This window comes from Sycon ciliatum, chromosome 2 (genome assembly GCF_964019385.1).
Source record: "Sycon ciliatum chromosome 2, ocSycCili1.1, whole genome shotgun sequence".
Classification (NCBI taxonomy): domain Eukaryota; kingdom Metazoa; phylum Porifera; class Calcarea; order Leucosolenida; family Sycettidae; genus Sycon; species Sycon ciliatum.
Window position 1 is genome coordinate 27,488,471 of NC_088644.1, and position 18,179 is coordinate 27,506,649.

The following is an 18,179-nucleotide window of genomic DNA, read 5'->3' on the forward strand; positions in this document are numbered from 1 at the left end:
AGGCTTCGCGTGTGAGCCTAGTATTCTAGCCCACAATAACTGCCTTCCGGCGTCTAAACTGAACTCTGGGCTGTCCAATTCGATTCCCTATACCAGCGAATTATCGGAACACGAGGAATAGGGTTTCAAAACCGCAGCAAATTCACGTACCATCCAGGCCTGGCCGCTTATTTTGGCTGTGTAGACACGTTCCAAAGAGTAAACTGCTCCACCGCACTGTCTATTTCGTGCTCGGCCATACGAAAATTCATGCCCGGTGGTTTCGACTTCTCACGCGCTCTGTGACAGGTTATGTGTGCGAGGAAATTCCAGATCTGAAACTGGGCAGCTGCCGCTGCTGCTTCTCATTCCCGAACTCCTCAAGACCATCTGTCCCATGGCCTGGGAGAGATACACATACATGTACAGCACACTAAATGGGAACTGACTGCTCAACACCAATCGTCGGAGTTGGTATCAATCTGGCAGCGAGACGGCACACATCATGGTGTTGGAGAGATGCTACTCACACCCCTTCCTGGTGCCACTGAAACATGTCTTCGTCTCCGGTTCGTGTTTGTGCTAAGGCAGAAGGCATGGCAAAGCGACGATTCAGAAGCAGGTTCGATGGGCGTGAGTAACCACGCCTGCCCTGCAAACCCATAAGTATTATTGTCTAAAACCAGCAAATCATGCAATTATTGAACTGGTAAGGCTACACTGTACTTTGCTGGTGTCGGTTTACGTCTGCTCCTCTCCTAACGACGTTACGTTACGCTACCGCGGCAGGGATACAAATTGAAGAAGCTGAAGAAGGAATATGAATTCGCTCACTGACGTTGTGCAGGTATTCGAAATGTTCTGAGAGTGGCGAAAATGGTTCACAGCATCAATCTGTATAATATTAGCACCTGGATGAGAGGGTATGTTGCACTAACGACGCTAGACCTTGCGCCTCTGCCAATTCAAAACAACCAACCAGTTAACCAACCTAGAGCTTACACCGACAGCCTGCCTAAGTTCCTTGTATAACTTACGCTCTACTTCTTCCCCAGGCAGTACAGAGTCGTTCACAAGCAGTGATCGAACACATCACACCAGGGGAAACCTATCGCTCATTTGCGGTAGTTTGCTACCGCAGCACATATTGCTCTTTAGCACCACAAGTACGAATGCGGATCAAGAAATGATCGACGCACAAATCATGAAGCATTGGTCGTCTCAATTGGATCACTTGCGGACATTAGGCATCGGGTGCACGCCTAGAAGGGAGACATGTTTGCCTCTGTCAAGTTGTCAATCGTAGCTTCTCGCCTCCATTGATTTACAACTAGGTAATGGAGGGCTACAGGGCATAACGGTTTCAGAGCAGCTTCAGGACTGGTGACATCCCTACCACCTTTTGTTGACCTTGCCTAGGCTAGGGCAATATGTGTCTCTTATGGCTATCAACTGCTGGATGACATCCTGCGAAGGTGACTGTTGATCCCAGCATGCCTAGCTCCTACGACCGCGGAACTAAGCTGCAACCTATGCCAGACGAATCGTTTGAATGACCAGATGACCAGAGGATCATATTGATGCTGCGAAGGACGTGTAATGTTATATGCAAGTAACTTTCTTACTTGAGCTACATGCTCGTTCCCGGTACTCCCCTCCTGCGTTGTCCAGCCATCCAAAACAAATTGGTGAGGACCGTAGGAAGGAAACGAGTCACAGGGTTGGGTGTCAACGGCAAGAACGAGGATTCCTGTCTAAGACCTTGGCCCCGGAGTTCTGGTGACCAATGCAAGGGACTTCATTCGGTCTTTATAGAACGTACGTGTATGGTCATTCCGGCAAGAACCACGAGATATGCACCGAAGTACACGTGCAGTATTTACACAGCAGAAGGTAATGGGAGGTGAATCTATCCACGTGTGATAGCCATTGCCGCGATACAATACTCCCGGACTTCTATAGCCACGTGTCCTAACTGCGTGCCTCACTATACTGCAATAGCCGGTGTAAGAAGACGCCTGAGCACAGCCCACTCCACGAAGAGACAACTAGTGACGTTACCTCTCGTTGTTCACAAGGCTACACATGTTGTAGGAGCATTGCCATTGCCACAAGCAATGATCAAATTGTGCTGGTCTCGCTCCATTGCTGTATGTCTGTAATCACTTTCGGACACGTGGTGAACCTACGGCATTGCAGTGTGCTGTAAAAGCAGTAACGTTCGCACATCACCTGCACACACAATTGTTTTGGGAAAGACAATAATAAGCTTAGAACGTTTCGTTAACAATGTACTTCGAAGTACGCTGTGTGCTGGGAATAGTGAAGCAAGATCATTAGGCACACCCGTACGGCAATGGTGATGGTGAGACGATTACACGCTCGATTCACATTGCCATATCACATTTCCATATTTCAACCGTACTGAAGTACATGTATGTAGTCAGTAACTGCAAGCCTTGAACACTCCGTGAACCGAGGAAGAACTCCACTGTCTGCTCCATCATGACTTGTGCTCAGGGCATGTTCATTTTGTACAGTCACGTACATTATACGTGGACTCGGATCAGAGATTGCAGTACAATGTCATGTACATGATTGTACGCCATGGTACATCCACACACTCTATTTCTACCGAGTCAAGAAAAACATGACTGATTGTGCTGCAAGTGGAATCTACTATAGTATGTGAGGAGTAGCACTAATAGTAGATTATAGTTACCCGGGTTCCATCCGCCACTACACGCAGGCTACTCCGCATAAACAACATCTCAAACACGGTCACAGCAGGAGATGGAAGGGAGGAGTCCAAGAAGCAGGGAGCAACAGACCAGTAAGGCTACTGACACGGGCTGATCGTAACCTCCCAGCGGACCAGAACTCGTCACTAAGCAACGGCTACTGTGTGTTTCTCAGTCATGGCGCGCTGGTATGGCTCCCCTGGGGCGGAATAGCTGAGCCCGTGTGTGGGGTCTTACCAAGGGCTACAGTCTGTAGGCAGGCATTCGCAGCACGGTAGTTGAGTGTATGCAGGTGCCCATGTACAGTGTGTGTAAGCACTTTTACTGCAGCAGTCACTGAGGTATGGTATGTTAGTGTACCACGTGAGCACAATCTTTCCTTTCCCGGCTTTCAGCCCAGTAAGGCAGAGCACCCATGATGATACTCCTCATACAAGTACTGGCTGAAAAGACGAACGACGGCGAATTAGCCTTCAAAGTTCAAGTCCGGGAAACCTGTGAAAGGTCTATAGCAGACTCAGTGTTCTTCTACTACTAATATAGGATGCTTGATGCGGTCAGGCGAGATGCACCACAGCATGATGGTAAGTCGACTTGTCGTTGACAGAACTACAGGCAAGCAGATGCACTTTGACGACCTCTCCCAGCCTAGTGCCATGGCGACTTCGGACGCGTCTTGCAGAATACTATACGAAGTACAATGAACGTACAGTGGTCGACCTAAGATATCCTAAACCGTAAAGGAAAGCCATTCACACACTCAACGGTGAAACAAAATGAAAGCACTCCGTCTGATCAATGGGTTTAGTTGAAGCTTGTTCCCGGCACACACATCCGTCTGATCAATGGGTTTAGTTGAAGCTTGTTCCTGGTGGGCGCCGACACTCCCCAACGCTCTCAACCTCCAGGGCAACACACGGAGTGCGATGAACTATGCTGGTAAACGCTTCGTTGGGCCGAAGGGTTGGTGAGAGATGGCCATGTCTGGCTTCGATAGCAACGTGTTGTGCACAGTGCGTTATGCACGCACAATCGTAACCTTCTCGCTGCCATTGCCAGATGCAGACTACTATGGGTCGTGTCGTGTCCCTGTATGCAGAACCCGGCATTCAGTGACAGCAGAGCTGACGTTCAGGAGCAGCTGTGTCACTAACGTTACGTGTTCGCCTGTTTCGACGACATCGGACAGATTTGCTGCAACTGCACATACAGCGTAGTTGAATGGAGCAACCCGTCAACGACGTCATGGCCATGTCAGACATGAAATGAGCCTCTGAATACATAATCCCATTATACCGTCTCCACACGTGCTCTATTCCCCAGAACACTAACAGGATTTGTATTGTCACCGACTTTATGGTGAGGTTGATGATTGACGTAGCAACACTTCACGTGAAGGCAAACTAACAGTACTACAGAAACGCCGGTACAGTACCGGAGTTCGCCGACGAAAACCCGCGGCGTCTGCGTTCGCCGAAAGCTAAACAGACGCAGGAAACATCGAGACTTGGACACGTAGTCAAGGCCCGCTACGTAAGCAAATAATAATTATTAGGCCAAACTAAAGAAGGTGTGTGGTTCGACTAACATGGACATTTTTTTTACGGGCGGGCGGGCGGATTTTTTTTTTTTTAATATATTTTTTAGTACATGTAAATACACTGTATACCATGGTATACGCGTATCGAGTAGACTCTACTACCAGCACAAGGCAGCAGTCGTACCACTCACTGCACTGCACTGCAGTACAACTACAAGCCAAGTCCAAAAGGAGCCGCCTGCGTCCGCAGACTCACGCCGCACAGCACGTAGACGTGGACGTGTTCAGTCCACGTACGTCAGTCACACGACAGCCCGCCGAAAAAAAGTTACGGTCGGGCTGAAATTGTACGGTCGGTCGGGTGAGTCGAACCACACACCTTCTTTAGTTTGGCCTTATAAGTTATAATAATAACGTTAGATCAATGGCGGACCAGGCCGGCGTCGGTGGCTGATCACAGACCTTGCAGACTGGCGGCACTAAAACCACGCGCGATGTGGGACCAGGCCAGGAGCAATGCACCAAGTAACCATGGTAACTGTAGCCTGTAGCGTATCGTCAACTGACTGTACTAGTAACACTAGACCCGGCCCTAATCAGGATAATGTCATGACTTGTGTAGCTAGCTGGCTACAAAACAAGGGGCTGCCGGATTATGCAACGGTTAGGGCAGGCTGAGCTCAGTGAGCCACTTGCACTGCAGACCAGATTCCGTTTAGTTGAGCAGCAAACCCGCGCGCCAAGCTCTGCTCGAGACAAACTCTGACGATCAGCGCAGACAGGTCAGTAGATCTGCTAGCGAGGTGGCAGGTCTGACTGGGGGCATGCATGATGGGTGAAAGGTGTAGAAACCGCACCAACACGGAGGCAACAGAACAGGGCAGCCAGTGTGAGCTTTACATAAGGTCTTTACCACTGTACTAGTTTAGGCACTGTACTCTGTAGCTAAGTGTTAGTAACTGTTGTAGAGTGACTATACACAGTAGTGCAGACTACGTATTGCATGGATGTCACATCACGTTTGCGTCTGGCCCAGCGCCTACTGTAGCGACTGAACAAGCCACACAACTGAGCTCAAGCCAAGGCTAGCGAGCATCGTGGTTGGCTTTAGTTCACGTCGTGTGTGCGGACAGCCTTGTTTTGATTTTAGTGTTGCTGAAGCTGTTGAGTGTTGGCCTGGAAAACAGAGCGTGTCGGCAAAACGCCGGTGCTAGCAGTGATCCGAGCACCATTACTGGGGTGGCTCGGAATCAGCGCCGTCATGACGAAGTCCCGTCTCGAACTACAAACGTCCATTGAAACGGAAGCCGGTCACCGGCCAATGAATGACCGAAAGAAGTCGGCCGCCTCGCTTGGGAAGAAGCAGAAGAAGCAGAAGCGGAAGAGGACTGGTGGACTGTTCGCCTGCTTCGCACCGCAGCAGCCCAGGGACACGGCGTATGGAGGTACAGGTAAGTCCGCTAGTGTATACCAGTACATTGCTCAGTTTGTATTCGGCAAGTCTGTTCGTTTCATGGTTAGACGACACCGTAGACATGCTATCATCGTGACTGGCTGACGTGCAATATCTTGATAGATGATTATATCGACAAGGAGCCGTGTCGAGACAGTTCTAAAATGAACTATTACTAGTATTACTCGTGCCTTGGCGATGTTACGCATGGCCGGTACTGCCCTTCGTTGACCTGATCTGTACCTTCGCGGTCCGGTGTTATGTAGAAAGGAGAGGTGAGACGGGGAAGGCTCTCAAGTCTCATGCATGACGACAGTCGCGTTATGAACATCACTCGTCATGCACTGAATCAGTGAATAGAAGTCTGTTGACGCGATGTAGGAACACTACGGTCGGTCCGTACTGTCTGCTAATAGACTTGTACTTTTGCCTTACTTTCCGCACGTGTATTGCGAGGGGCAATAGAGCAAAGAGATTGCATGCCAGTGGGAAAGTCCACAGAACGTTTACCTAGCCTAATCGGCTGCCTGGCCATGATAATTATCTTAGTCGTGAAGAGAGGGAGGGCAACTCCAGGGACGTGTTGCGGGCCAGCAGGTGGTACGAGCTACCAACTCAACTCTCTCCATATCCGCTGGTCCAACAACACAGTAATGCATGGGATGGTGATAATTGCACTGCCACTAGCATAGTGCTATTAGTAGCAATGCAGTCTGAATTGTTTTCTGCCCGTAAAAGTGGTTTGGTCAGCAATGCATTCTGTACACATACTGACTCAGTGTCACTGTCACACTCACAGCTGTACTAGGACTGGTATAGACATTTGGAACTCATGCTAGTATTAGTAAGATTCAGCCAGTGCTAACAGAAATGCATAATTTCTCAATTGAGTGTTAACTGCCGCAAGCACGGTTATGGTTAAACATCGTAAAACTCTAAATGATTTCATGCGAAGAAGGCCTAGGCCGATGGATGTGTCGTGTCCGGTGTGTTTGTGTGCTGTGGAATTAGACCTACAGAGGTGATCTTCTACAGGCCAAGGGAGCAGTAAATATCGTATCTTACTTGTGCCTATTTTCTGCTCTTCGTTGGGTATGATCTGTCAGCTACAGTTTGAGATCTGCACAATGTGCACACAGCTGGTGTAGTTGGTTGCCTACAGTTGGCATCAATGTCTCCTTTTCCCGTGTTGTGTCAATGTCTCCTTTCCCCGTGTTGTGTAATCGTAGAGTACATTGTACCGGGCACATAGCAAGGAGAATGCAAGTCAGGTGTGTGACTCCAGGCCCAGGCTCTGACTTGAGGAAGAGGCCGGAGGGGTGCTGGCCACCATTTGCCAACACACGGAGCCCTGTCTGTAGCAGAAGAGCATGCCCGGGAGTATGTTGGTGAAGCAGAGCGTTGCTCCGGGTGCAGGTGTCTGCTGACACTATTACTGCAGGCATTCTAACCTTTGATAGGCTGCTAGTGGTGTCTTGGCTTCAGGTTGAACAGCAACAGTAGAGGATGCATCAGTACAAGGGAAGCAACAGAGCACAACAGAGCACTAGATGCACAGAACTGTACAGCCTGGATTGGACAGAAGCATTGTTGACAGTGTCCTGACCGCAGTGGTGTCAGGCAATCTATGCATGAGCTGTCACTGAGCTAATACCAACTGAGTGCTGCACAGTACTACAAGTAGTAATGGCTCAGAGAGCTGCATGGCGGCTTGATCAGTGGGGTGGATGGGGTGGGCTGGACCACGCTCTGCTGGAGATTACTTGGGTTTTCAGAGTTGATTCAGTTACGAAATACATGCGTAGGGAGTGACTCTAGATCATTATCGCTGGCATGGCGGGTGCACAGTGTCGGAATGGACTGTCCGATCGGAAAGCACGGTTTCTCACGGATCCTGTCGCCCGACTTTAGGGATGGTTGCTTACGCGAGATGGCCGAGATGGCTGTTGACACGTCAAGTGTCTGTTTGCGTGCTATGTTACGCTCATGTATACACTCTGTCCAGATTGTCCAGATTGTCCAGGTTTAGCGAGCCAACGTGCGTGTCATGCGTATTTTCCCTGACAGTGGACATCTTACTAGTGTCAGTCAAGCTTCGAGGGAGCACTCGTGTGACATGTACTATAATTACGCATGGGCCGTGACTGTACACAGGATGACGACGTTACATAGTCGGTCTTCCATGCATGTTTATACGAGCCTTTTAAATATGCTGCACTGGTGACTGTAGTGCGTGGAATGACAGCTCATGTCGCCAATGGGAATTGGACATCAAGGTCTTGCGTGTGACTCACGGTTCAGGAGCTGGATTCCAGCATGCCACTGTATGATCAGCAGCTTACATGCATTCTACAGTAATGAGGTTCAGGCAATGCAAGCCATGTATGTCTAGCCATGTATGTCTAGCCTGTGTATGGTCGTATTGGTGCATTGTTGTATGACCTGGTAAACACACACACACACACACACACACACACAGACACACACACACACACACACACACACACACACACACACACACACACATGGTAATACTAATTATGGTATGGATATTAGCTGGACTAATGACTGCTGTGTGAGCCATGCTCAAGGTTAATTAGAACAAAACTACTGAATAAGTGCTGCAGCAGCCAATGACAGAAACGGTATGTGCGCAAGGTGGCGTCCAGTGTGTGAACTGGCCCTTTTATCTTTGCATGGGGCCGCACGGATGTCAAACGTCGTCTCGCAGGTTGCACTCTCAGTGTGCGGTCACCGTGTCACCGTGCTGGCAATGGGCTGGCCACAATATATCCTGTTGTGTTATTACACTTAAGGCTGCCATGCGATAGCAAGCCGAGCTTACGTCACAACCCTGAGATTGTACCTCCTTGTGTGGCTATATCCATAGCAACGGCTGTAAAGAGGCACAGTGATGACAATAAGCAGAAGGAGGACTATGTACGGTGCAGTACGATACGACAACAGACCGGACCACATGGGAGTCTTAACTGGTGAAAGACACCAGTATCAAGCCCCTGGGCGTGTTGCACTCGATGTCCAGCAATTAGGCGCTGCAGGTCAGGATTGAGCTCCGGTACTGCTGAGCTTTTACACGGCCTAGTTCAGCTAGTCATGCCGATGTATCGTACACCGACCGTGACACGAGTGTTGTGTTATCGTATGTTTTGTTTTCACCAATTCACAACATTATGTGAAATCTCTGGATTGTTTTTGTATCATACGTGTACATGTGCATGAAACGGGGCCTTGGCTGCCAAGAAACACATGGTATCATCAACCACCCAGGCATTGGGTCGCACAATACAGTATAGCCATACATCGTCATGCCTTGAACCGATTTGCAGTGTGTTCTCGGTGTTTTCAGAAGCATCTTACCTAGTAGGTGGCTACATAGTGTGTTGGTGTGCAACACACAGGCTTGTAGGGAGGCCCGGTACTTTAGTATAGTCATGGTGGTGTACACATGTACATCATCATGATATCGGATTATTTTACTTGTTATCACTAGTACACTGCTGTCTTGGTCGGGTCAGTAGCCCGCAGGGAAGAGCAGGAGACTACCCCTTGTGTTGGTTTTGGTGGGAAAGTGTTGTGTGGCAAGAGCACAGTGTAGTCTAGTGCTGGTCTGCCTTGGTACAGCCACAGTGTAGTCTAGTGCTGGTCTGCCTTCATACAGCCACGCCAGTGTAGAAGCAACATGCAGCGAGACATTGCAGAGAGCAAGAGTAAGGCTAATGGCTTCAAGTCTCTGAGCAGTGAGTTCACCTTGTCCTTCTTTGTTGCCTCTTCAGTTCCTGGGGATGTCCGACTCAATCATTGTCACTGAACTGCAGTAAAACTTGATCTTCCAACATGGTTACTTCATTCTTTCCCCATCCATATGCACACATGTACATTGAACATGTACTTCCCAAGTGTGGGATAAGCCTCGAGGGATTCATGGGTTCTAGGGTCCTGGAACTGGAACTTGGATTTTCAAAGTAAGATGCCATCACTGTGTAATTCTCAACCTGTGGAGGGGGGAGGGTGGGGGAAGGGGGAGGGTGGGGGGGGGGAGGGGGGAGGGGGGGGGGGAAGGGGGAGGGGGGGGGGGTGATGCATGTCTTTGTAACTCTAAACACGGATCACCTCTCAGGACAGAGACAGAGAAGGAAAAGGAAGAGGGAATGAAGGGGGTGAAGAATCTTATCATGAACTAGGCTATGAGTAGAAAGTCCCAGGGTCAAGAAGGACTTCAAAGACCAAAGCGTATTCAAGCCTCCCAGGTACTTCAGCAGAACAGCCTCTTTCTTTCCATCACCTTCCACATTAGTTGATTTCCATGGTAACTCTAACTTAAAGACGATTGCCTTGCCATTGCAGATTCCTGGGCTGGTATGTGGTACCTACGATGTACTCTCTAGCAGTAATTGTGTCATCACAATACAAAGTGACTGACATGCAAGGGTGAATACTCCAATTGAGTCCAAGGCTTTAACCCTCAGCCTTTGTATTGCGTAGCTGGAGACAATCTGCTCCTCCGCTCTCCGAGTCTTCTGTGTTGTGGAGCTGACAATCTGCTCCTCTGTTCAGGGTCCTTAGGCTGAATGACCTGGAGCAGTGACTTCTGTAATCAAGGCTTTTTAGAAGCTAAGCTACAGTGTGATGAGCTGGAAGTGAGCTACTTTAAGTTGCAAACTAGCTGCTTTGTTCTTTCTCTGGCAGAGTACCAACTCCGTGCAACATTCATTTGTGGGCAGGTGTCCGGGCTGGACTTTTGATTTTCTCTCTCCTGCCAGGTGCAGCCTTCCTTAGAAGCTTTACCCAGCACTGTTTTCAAGTTACCTACATGTACTTAGCAGATCGAGCATGCATAATTATGATACTTGCGTCGAATACAGATCATACTGTTAGCATCATGCAGCTGTGCCAATCCTTTGTCATGATCACTGACTGATCAACTGAATATGAGCTCACCTGGGGGGTTTATCATCCCTCCGAATACATTGTACATGCTGGTGCAAAGTAACATGTTACTGAGGAAAAGGACAGAGACGCAGGGATGTAAAGCTGCTAGTTTAGGCCAAGGAACTCAACACCTACATGTATAAGCCAATAAAATTCCCAGAGGAGTCATACTTGTTGCCGCCGCAATGTTTTCTTCTAGCCCTGGGCTGCTCACCAGCAGTTGTATTCGTATGTAGTGAGAATTTCTAGGATAACGAGTTGGCAATGAATGCCTTTGGTGGTATGGTTGGCATATCCAGTGCTCAGCAGCTATCGAACCTCGTTTCCCAATCTTTGTTTCAAGCCACCGCTGACAGGTCTATGGGGCACAATGCCATATTGCTCATGTGCTGTATTCTGAGTGGCAAGGGCAGGTTGGGTCGTTTTTAGACACCCTGGTAAACATTCTGGGGCAGTTTGGCAACTAGTAGCACATGTGGCATATTTATTTTCAGACGTACTGTGATTGTGTGAATTGGACAGGACAATGGGGGGTTTCCCAGTCTAGGCTCACTGTCCTGTGTGAATCAGGTGTGGATTAAGGGGAGGGATCGAATTTGAATTGATCTCCCAAGTATTGTATGACTGGTGTCAGTCGTTTCGGAGCAGCACTGACATTATGTCGCGGAAGAAAGGTTCTCATGATCAGGCATTGCCCCATCACTCAGGTCTAGGATTCACACTAGGAGGTTACTGCAGTTGTCTGGCCATAAGGCTTGAAAGTACAGTCATGTATACTAGCGAAAACTTTCAAAATGTGGTTAAAAAAAACCTGAAGTGTCCGCCTTCGAAGTATTGTAGGGTAGGCTCATACAAATTTTACTTTTTTTAGTGTGCCAACTAGCCGGTGTACTTGTACATGCCATGGGACCATCAGCTGTGGTGCTAGTCCCTGGTTTTCCTAGATAGGAATATACTTCGAAGTAGAATGAGGAATATAAGTTACTTCAGAATGCTATGATGGTATCCAGATTTGTGTGGGCGACTACTGTACTAGAGCATGCAGGGGTACCTAGCAAGGGAGTGTATTTACTCTTGCTACTACTATCTCTGCTATCTAGGGGTGTGCGGATAATGCTCGAAAAGGTGGCAGATTCTGCTCGAAGAGCAGTGAAATTGGCAGAACCATACGAACCTTATGGCGGGCAATTCCTCGAATTCTGCTCCATTTCTTTATCCACATTCCAAACATGCATGAAACTTACCAGAAAAAGTACCGAATTCTGCCAATTTTTCTGCCGGCATTATCCGCCGGTGCCTACTGCTATCTGTGTCTTGTACTCACCGAGCCTGTAGTGTAGTGTACATGTACATGTGCATGTAGGTCCGGCACTAGACCTGTAAGGCTGTAATACCCAGTGACCTGCACAGTGCTGTCATCATGCCATTACTGGCATTACTGTACTGGGCATCGCTCTCATCTCTGGCTGAGTGCATCATTCATTATTATCATTATTATGTGCTAGCCAGCTTCAGTGTGTCCTGTCAATTATTTCCAGTACTCATGTAAAGTGAATCATGGCATATATTTATCAGGCTCAGACTCCAGCAGGGGTCCCTTAGCCTAGGCTTAGGTGCCAAGTTTTGTTGATTCCGGCTTCACGAGTGACCACTTATGCGCAGTCCATACTTGGTGTGCTTGCAAGGGCCTATTCCAGGACTAACTTCCTAAATAATTATTGTGCAAGATTTCTGCAATGCGCTCCTAGCCTAGTCTTGCCTGTTGGAAGAGACGCTGATCATTGGGAGTAGTGGGTGCTTGTCAATAAGTAAGTTGCTATGTTGGCAAGTCGTGAAGAGGCTGCTATTTGAGCTTGAAAGAAGGTGATAATGATGATCGTTCAGTGCTACACAATATGGGCCGCTGGACATGTCACTATCAGCTGCAGAGATGCCTCCGGTTGGTACGGCGACACCAACAGACCAGGACTAATCTTTAGAGTTAGGACGAGGACGAACACATACAGTGACAGCTGGCATTCCCACTCTGCACTGCAAGTGTATGAGCTCATACTGCAATGGGACCGTCTACACGGCATGAGTGACTGAGGGCACAGTTTTGGCATGGCAAGCTCAGCCCTGGTATGTGCAATGTGCACAACTCAATGCCATGCAGTGTATACATCCTTGATCCCAGAACCGTGGGTGTGCTGGGGAGTACGGGAGTGCACGCGGGCTGGCAATTCATGGTTTTTGTCAGTGTAGCCGGGAGACTGGTACTACTACTAATGTATCTCTGGATGTATTCACAGATCGTCTAGTGTCGTGTATCCGTAGGCTTTGTGGCATCTGAATAGTGGTTTCTTTCCCTCTCCAGGGAATAACACTCAAGCTTGAAAGATAACCCATCACTAGTTCAACATTGAGGTGATTGCTATCAGATTGGGCTAAGAAGAGTTTGTTGACTGTGAAAGGGTATTATTCATAAGGAACTGTGAAAGGGTATTATTCATAAGGAAACAGGAGTTCACTAGAAAAATAGCTTTTAAATTAACTGGCTGCCAGTCAGCCGCACAGTCAACACAAACTCTGTGATACGAGTCCATGAATAGTTTGGCTTCTCTCACTATCCAATACTAGTAATTATACTAGTATTCCTTTCGAATGGCATCCATTGTGACTGGCAACCATCAGGCACTGAATGTTACAGAAGTCTACTTACCTAGGAGCACTTACTGTGGCACAGTGTGTGTCTCCAGTGCCATGACTGGTCACAGCGTGCTGTAGACTGAGTGTGTGGATGTGCGCCGCACAAAACCCACCGGAGTATTGCAACGCCACCACTGGGTCAGTTACACTCCTGGCTAGTAGCAATGTTTGACAAACAACCTCAGCAGAGAGCACAGGAGCATTGAAGTAATCGACTGTCCTGTGGTCCTGTAGGTACATGCACATGTATCTTTGGTTAGGTCCTGATTATCTCATTTGTATGGGAATGGGAGAGCTTCAAATAACCTCTGATAATACGTTCCAGAAACTGACCTTGCTTGCCCCCCCCCCCCCCCCGGAAAAGATCGAAGTGGCATCAGTGTGTCTGGCACGTCAGTGTTGTGAGCTGCCTTTGGAGCGCAACTCTTTTCAGCTCCTTCCAGGCTCAGTCTGCTCCCCTGAAACTGGGCCAAAGCTCAGAGGTTAGAGCATTGCACATGCCTAGCCAGGTCCCAGGTTAGCCAGGTCCCAGGTTAGCCAGGTCCCAGGTTAGCCAGGTCCCATGTTAGCCAGGTCCCATGTTAGCCAGGTCCCATGTTCGAGTCCTGGCATTTTTCGCTTTTCCGGCAGTTCGCTTCCCTGACGTGTTGACATTGAAACTGCTATTATAATGATTTTTACCGGGTGACGGATACACACTGTTGATTTTAAAACAATTGGATTTCATGAAGTCGATGAAGCGTGCATAGAAAGCCTGTGCTACTGAGCATGAAAGCAAGATAGTTGTAGCTTGTACATAATGGAATGCATTAGGCATACTAGTGCACTAGTGGGAGTGAGCTTTCAAAAGTTGTCTAGTGTGCCTACATGCATATGTAATTGCTGAGAGGTTGCCCAGCCAGCAATTATCCCCTAATTGAGTTAGTGTTCCTACCTGTGAACACTTGCAGTCATTATGTATGACATACGTGTACATGGACATGGCTGGACACGCGTGGAAACACATGCGGGTTTAAAAAAAATGATGGAAGGAGGAAGATAAAGAGTGTACGTGCACACTCATGTACACGTACGTATGTGCTTGTGTGCGTGTGTGTGTGTGTGTGTGTGTGTGTGTGTGCGTGTGCTCGCAGGGAGTCCTTGCTATGCAAGAGAAGCAGTAGCTAAGCAATGGCCACGGTTCCATGTGGGTGTTGTGTGGTAATGTGTGCACCCTCCTCCACAAATATAATCATAGACTTGTGAACTATTTCTAGTCGTGGCTAGTCCAGGTGATTGAAGATGTACCCCTGTACAAGTTAACCACTCCTTGTTGCCCCGCTTGGCTCAGTTCTGCAGTGTCAACATTCGAATCTCAGTATTGAGCCAAAGAAAATACTTCTTGCAGCGATTCATCATGAAGTAGCCATTGCCCGCCTTAGCACAGTGGCTATAATTGGGCATCGTGAATTGCCAGTAGCAATATTGTCGCCCGCACATGGTGGGTTTCGCCAGAGAAAATGGCAGAAGGAGAATCACTTTTCACTTTCAGTGTGCCTTGTGCTCAACTGCTGGTGCAACGCCCCCGCATTTTGTTCCTGGGTCATCATGCACTTGTGGTGGCCACGGGGCATCATTCTCCAGAGTTCAGTGCAGTGATCTGATTGGGTTACCATCGGTCGCCTAGGTACATGTACTAGGTAAGGACGTGTTGGGGTACATGTACATTGACATGGTGCACAGTGACCTCCCCACCAGTGAAACTGTTGCAGAGATCTTGGAATGTGACTTCCTTTCACTCTCTGTTCACTTTCAGACTTCGGAGGCACCATTTACCAGGGATCACATACTCCAAAGTCCAAACTGTTACTTCCAGCAAAGGCCGGATATCCGACATCCGAGGGCCGGCACTCCGCATGTACACGCGTGTACGATTTGTATGTGTATGCGTACAGTGTGTATGGGGTCAAATGCCGGGCAATATCGTGTAGTATTGGACCGCCTGAGCGGGCTTGTATGGAGAAATATTGCCCGCTCTATCTGGTCGCTGATTGGCTGTAGACCTGGAAACGGTCACCTGACATGTAATACCGTAACTTACTTTATTCACTCCGCGCCACACCATGCAGTCTGGTACAACCAGGGAGTATTTTACTACTCCCTGGTACAACTAACTGTTACCAGTTACTTCACGTGACTTCGACGATCTTCTACTACACTGTACTTCTAAGCAAGTAGTTCTAGCAACACCGGCTTGAACCCGTGAGAAGGTCACATTTCAACTTACTTTGACGTTTTTGCACCCGATGTCCCCGGTCCTCGGTCGGTTGGTCGAACTCGTCGACGTCCTGCATGTAGATCTACCACATGTACTGCATGCGACGCTCTATAAAGTAAAATCAGTCCTGGCTTGCTGCCTGGGCTCCGGCTCCATGCATGCAGTTTAGTTTATCGTGTGCACGTGGCCGCAGAACTGATCGAAGAGGTACTAAAAAGTACAACTACAAGGCAGACTCGGTGCGAGTCGACTTTTTTTAGTTGCGCGCTGGTGTTGAGATCTACGTTATACCATGAGTCGTGAGCCAAGCCAGTCGAGTGTAGTCATCGAAACTAATACTTGAGCTGAGGCGGAGCTGCTAGCTGAGTGTTACTGTTGCTTGTTAGCAGTGTCAGTGTTTGCGTGCGCGTAGCGAAACGGACAGACAGACACACCGTGCATAGCTGATACCGCTGCCTACTAACCTACACTACAGCTAGCACTCAGTAGCTCTCCCCTTTCTTGACTCAACTAACTATCTTGTCTCAAGACTCAAGTCTAGAAGGGTCGAGCGCTAGCGCGCCGTAGTCTAGATCTACACGCTGGGTCTGTTTACGCCTAGCGCAAGTGTGTCACTTCGCGAAAGCGAAACGCTTGGCGAAGAGGCGAGAGATACGCCTAGGCAGCAGCGCCCGTAATCCCGCAGGTTATTGCTTTTCTGCAAAAATCAAGGGACGTGCTGGAGATTTGGACCATTCAGGGGTTGGTGCTGGCCTGACAGCATCACACTACACAGAGTGTATTTCAGTACTGGTGGTGGTGGCTTGTACTGTAGTGAAGCAGTAAGCAGTTAGTTAGTGTTAGTCACTCGGCAGCGTTGTGTGTAGCTACCCATCGGAGGACGGTGGCCGTGGATGTCGCGGCGGCTGCCTTTCTTTCTGGTTTCATAGCCAGTGAAACGTGGTTACCTGTAGATTTGATCTAACGATCACGTGTGTTGGAGTACCCAGTATGCCCTCCGCTGCAACCAAGTTGAAACGGAGAGCGTCTCTTCTTCTGAAAAAGAAGAAGAAGGATGGGAGTAAGTAACTCTGGTATAGACTGGTGATTGCGGCGGCATGGCAGGAGCAGTTCCTGCAGTTCGTGCGCGCCCACTGACTCTCTCAGTTGTGCATTGTTTGTAACATAATCATTGGCGGAGGGCTCCGTTCCAGCTCGTCCTTCCGCCGTGCAGTGCTTTCAACCTCAGCCTAGTCAGGCTCTGGCTCTGGCTTCCTTTTCCCGCGCGAAGTGTGCCTGCTGCGCGTGACGCCCTTTTGCTTGTGTGGGCTCATGTGCGTGTTTGTGCTGAGTATTGGCATGGGATTTGCTGTCGTAGACCACTGAGAGTTGAGTGCCGTCGTCGTAATTAAAGACAGCGTGATAGTTATGTGAGAGAGATTATTGCTGGCGTTCCTTCTCGTTCAAGCCCGCATTGTTACTTTGTTAGCTTGTTCATGGCTGTCATGGTTTGGCGTGCTGTGTGTGGTGACAATCTGTGCATAGTATGCCCTGTGGTTCACTTGTACCCCTGCTGTGGTTTCGCCAGCGCTTGTGCGTTTTGCACAAACGTAGAACCACTAGAGATGTCGAGGTTCGGCCATGTGGGGTTATGCTTTTCTTCTCCTCTCTCTCTCTCTCCTAGTCCGTGGCGTTCGCATCGTGCGTTGCGTTGCTGGGTATCTACTAGTATCGGTGTAATGTAAGACTGCTGGGGTGCGCTGATCGGTACCCGGTGCGATTACTAGCGAGCGCTTTTTCTACCTCTGCAGCTCTGACCCCCCTTGCATTGTCTATTATTGATGTGACTGCAGGTCGCCTACCGGTGTCCAACGGAACTGTGACTCGACTCGGCCATGGCAGTGGGTAAGTGCCGTTTCGGTTTATAAAATTTCCTGTGCACTTTGCATTGTAAGTTAGGCCGATCGTCGCTGGTGTGTGACGGTTATTGTCAATTGTTGGTACTGCTGCCGTAGCAGAAGGGAGTGAAACTGGGATCCAACTGCCATAGTCGCTGCGCAAGATTGATTCAGGACAAACAAAATTAATAATAATTGAAAGCATTTCTCCCGTCAGAAGATGCAGTGTCGTCAATTGCATAACGAGCCAACAGCACGTTCCTTCTTGAAAGGTTGGTGTCGACAGCCGAAGCACACGTAACAATCGTTGCTCGTACATCCGCTCGTACAGCCTCGCTCCGGTGCAGTGGGACCGTCTCTGTTGTCTAGTGTTGGGTATTTTTCTGCCAATGACTACAGGGCGTGTAGATGTGCTGGCGCGCTGCATTCTCTCCCATCGTAGTCACTGCTTTCACCCTGCTTTCTACCCGGGCACGATTCTAGAAAGTCCACAGTCACAGATTCTGACCGATGCCACTTGTCTTTACTTATTACTTGGCCAAGCGTTAGGGTGCAGAAAACGTGCATACACAGGAGCATAAACTGCCCGGAAGCACAGCTGGGGTTTATATGGGCTAGGGTGACACGCTCTGATCATATCAAGCAGCCTTTCTGGATTGGAGAATAGTTGTCCTGCTGTTTTAGGCTGGAGGAT

The 18,179-nt window shown here is 48.8% G+C and overlaps 1 protein-coding gene across 2 annotated transcripts in view; it reads left to right on the top strand.

Annotated features, from left to right (window-relative positions):
• Nucleotides 1–5,190: 5,190 nt before the first annotated feature.
• Nucleotides 5,191–18,179, top strand: part of LOC135809491 (glutamate receptor-interacting protein 1-like) — a 29,120-nt gene continuing 16,131 nt past the window's right edge. The window contains exons 1-2 of one of the 2 annotated variants that reach the window (XM_065322848.1): nucleotides 5,191–5,711; nucleotides 17,441–17,492. In XM_065322848.1, the coding sequence (XP_065178920.1) occupies nucleotides 5,522–5,711; nucleotides 17,441–17,492 (242 nt within the window). In that variant the 5' untranslated portion in view covers nucleotides 5,191–5,521. Of the gene's footprint in view, nucleotides 5,712–15,936; nucleotides 16,669–17,440; nucleotides 17,493–18,179 lie in introns of those variants that run through there. The other variant, XM_065322849.1, reaches the window with a different exon arrangement.